Below are 3,109 nucleotides of genomic sequence, written 5' to 3'. Positions count from 1 at the left end.
TATATATTTGTGATATATTTTGTGTGTCAATATATATATATGCATACTTTTGCTATTTGATGTTGGGTTACTTATTCTGTAATTATTTATCTATTATTATTATCATCATCATCATTATTTTTTTATTTTATTTTTCTGTCTTTTTTTTTTTTTTGAGGACCTTATTTGATGTTATTATTTATTTATTTTTATTTATTTATTTATTTATTTTATTTTTTTGGGGTGTTTGTTTTCATTAGTGAATGCTCAGGCCTCCTCCTCCTCTTCTTCATTCTCTTTCTTAGCAACATCTTCAGTCATTTCATTGTGTTTCTCCTTTTTCTTCTGTTTCTTCCTTGTTTTTCTTGTTCTTGTTCTTTTTCTACAGTTTCTCCATTATTCTTGTTCTTTTGTAGTTCCTTGTTCTTGTTCTTCCTGTTCTTGTTCTTCATCTTGTTCTGCAGTTTCTTGTTCTCGCTTTTCATTCTTTCTGTCTTAACTAAACCGTAATTAGTTTTCTCATTCCTTTACAAAAACCTATATCATTCTTTCTGTCTCAACAAAACCCAAACAACCTTCAATAATTCTTTTTAAAACACCAATTCTTTATTTCTTTCACCCACAACAAACCCACAACACCTTCCTCCAGTCCTTTTCAATCCTCTTTGGTCCTTTTCCCCCCTATCCTATTACTCCCCACCAGGACCTGCTAACCTTTGACCCCTTTTCAACCCTCTATACTTCCCCTGATCCCCTACACTGGGCTAAGATGTGTCCCCATTTCTCTGTATGTCCTTAGAGAGAGGTGGAGTTTGGGCAGTGATGAGTGGGGGCTGTCCTTTAAATATTTTGGTTTTACTGGAACTATGCTTTGAAAGGCCGATATTTGTGGTTTATCTAAATTTTCGTCGTCTTTTTTTTACGTATTGGTGCTGTGGAAGGCTTGTTAACTTGTACCTTGGTTCCTTCACTGCAAAGATATTTTTGCTTAATTCATATCTACACACAAAAAATACTGTCTGACACCTCTCTCTTAATTACAGACTAAGGTATTTTTGTTTAACTGATATCTACACCAAAAATGCTAACACTTCTCTCCCTTAATCACAAAACTAAGGTATTTTTGTTTAACTCATATCTACATGAAAGAAAACACACATCTCTCTCTCTCTTAATCACAAACTAAGGTATTTTTGTTCACCAGCCACATCTCTACATCACACAGGCTGGACGAAGGAAGATCTATCATTTTAAACCCTCCTTTTTTGCGTAGTGCCATTAGAGATGTGAATAGTCCCTTCTTTTAGTTACAATACTTAGAAAACACTCATAACACAATTCTCAAGTCAAAAAAATTACAAAACCACAGTAAACTCATTTAAAACTCCCACAATTCCTATTTCACAAGAGCCGAGCAGTTTACGTGAGACCAGAACATTTAAAGACCACAGCCCAGTTAGCATGTGGTAGACAAGGCAGTATATTTGTGGTATTTCTTGTGTGTGGCCCCGGTTGAGTGCACCAGGACCGAGGGTAGCCTAGAGGAGCCTATAGAGGGCCCAAGGGAGGCTCAGTCTGGCATGTGGCGTGTGGCGCATCAATAAACAGACTTTTAATCTTATACTTTCTTTTGTCATTCCAAGGGTTGAAGGAGTTGAGGTCAGTGTCGGAACGCAAACTTAAGCTGAGACGAAGAGAGAAAAGCGAACAAACAGGCGGTTGAGTGGGAGAAAACGCAAACGCAGACACTGGTTGGCGCTGTGGGGGCGTAAGGGAGAGAATAACGAGGAGAAGAAGCGAGTGGTGAAGAATGAAGGGCGAGAAAGTTAGCAGGAAGTAATGGTGAAGAATACTAAGAGGCTACTTGGCTAATGTACCCTCCCCCTCACTGTCAGGGCTGGTGAGGGGGACACAGAAGAACTTGAAAGGAAAAATTGAGAAGAAATGGAGGCTGGGAGAGGCTGAAGCTTGGGAGGAAGAAATGATAGAAGCAAACGAGGCGGGAAGAAAGAAAACGGTGCGCGAAGGAAGAAAACAGAAACAGGCAGGAAGGAAGAAGGAAGTGAGAACAGGGAGATGGAGAAATGTCACAAGCAGATGAGACAGGGAGCAAAAAACACGAAAGAACAAATTGAGAAGCAGAAGGAAGGGGCAGGAAGAATAGAAGAAGAGAAATGAGATAGGGGAAGAGAGAATACTGGAGAAGCAAAACAAAACAAAATCAAGCGTAACAGAGCGAGATAGAGAGAGAGAGGGTATAAAAAAAAAAAAAAAACAGGAAGAAAGAAAAGGAAGGAACAGACTTTCTTGAAGCCACATGAAGTCAAAACAAAAGCAAGGGGGAGTCAGAACACATCAGAAGTAAAGAAAACGGGAACAGCAGTTGAGCGGTGACTTACACAATATTGAAGTGGCCCTCTAGTCACTGCCAGGGTGGTTATAAGTGGTACTGTTTTTTTACTTTTTCTCCTCCCCCATTGAAGCTTAGAGGGAAGTCATGCAATGCTGTTTAGTCTGTCTTATCTGTCACAGGCAAGAGATAAGATGATAGTCAAGGATATCCATTTAAAGCATTGGTGTGGATATGAAAGTTAATTAAATGGTCACAGTTAAGACGTGGCTGCTCTATTAGTTTGTTTTCAGTGGCAGAATTCATGAAATAAAACCTTGGTATATAATATTTTTGGATTTGAAAGTGATTGATGGTGAGAAAACTTATATTTGCATTTCCTTTCAGCTAAGTCACAATGCATTAGGTAAAGCCTGAATATATAGATTTACAGATAAGATTATGGATTTGGAAGTGAATCATGGTGAAACAAACTCAAAACAAAACTATTATACTTAAATTTCTTTTCTAGTACATCACAACTCACCCTAACAACTGAATATATGATTACTGACAACCACTAAGAAAAGAGAAAAAATTATAATATGAAAAATAATAATAATAATAATAATAATAATAATAATAATAATAATAATAATAATAATCCTAAGCTCTCCACAGGTAGGCCAGCAGTCACTCCCTGGCACCCCCGCACCCTGAGCCCTCCTAATTCTCACATCCTGCAACGTTTCTGTCACCACTACTTTCCAAGGGCTGTAGTTAACATGACACGGATTTCCA

The 3,109-nt window shown here is 38.0% G+C and overlaps 1 protein-coding gene across 2 annotated transcripts in view; it reads left to right on the top strand.

Moving 5' to 3' along the window:
* Positions 1–2,824, top strand: part of LOC135095665 (transformer-2 protein homolog alpha-like) — a 9,595-nt gene extending 6,771 nt beyond the window's left edge. Inside the window, exon 8 of one of the 2 annotated variants that reach the window (XM_063996646.1) lies at positions 1,623–2,824. In XM_063996646.1, coding sequence (XP_063852716.1) covers positions 1,623–1,702 — 80 coding nt within the window. In that variant the 3' untranslated portion in view covers positions 1,703–2,824. Of the gene's footprint in view, positions 1,601–1,622 lie in introns of those variants that run through there. The other variant, XM_063996645.1, reaches the window with a different exon arrangement.
* The last annotated feature ends 285 nt before the right edge of the window (positions 2,825–3,109 follow it).

The sequence above is a fragment of the Scylla paramamosain genome, unplaced genomic scaffold (genome assembly GCF_035594125.1).
Source record: "Scylla paramamosain isolate STU-SP2022 unplaced genomic scaffold, ASM3559412v1 Contig1, whole genome shotgun sequence".
NCBI classification, from domain to species: domain Eukaryota; kingdom Metazoa; phylum Arthropoda; class Malacostraca; order Decapoda; family Portunidae; genus Scylla; species Scylla paramamosain.
This window is presented reverse-complemented; position numbering and strand designations above follow the sequence as displayed.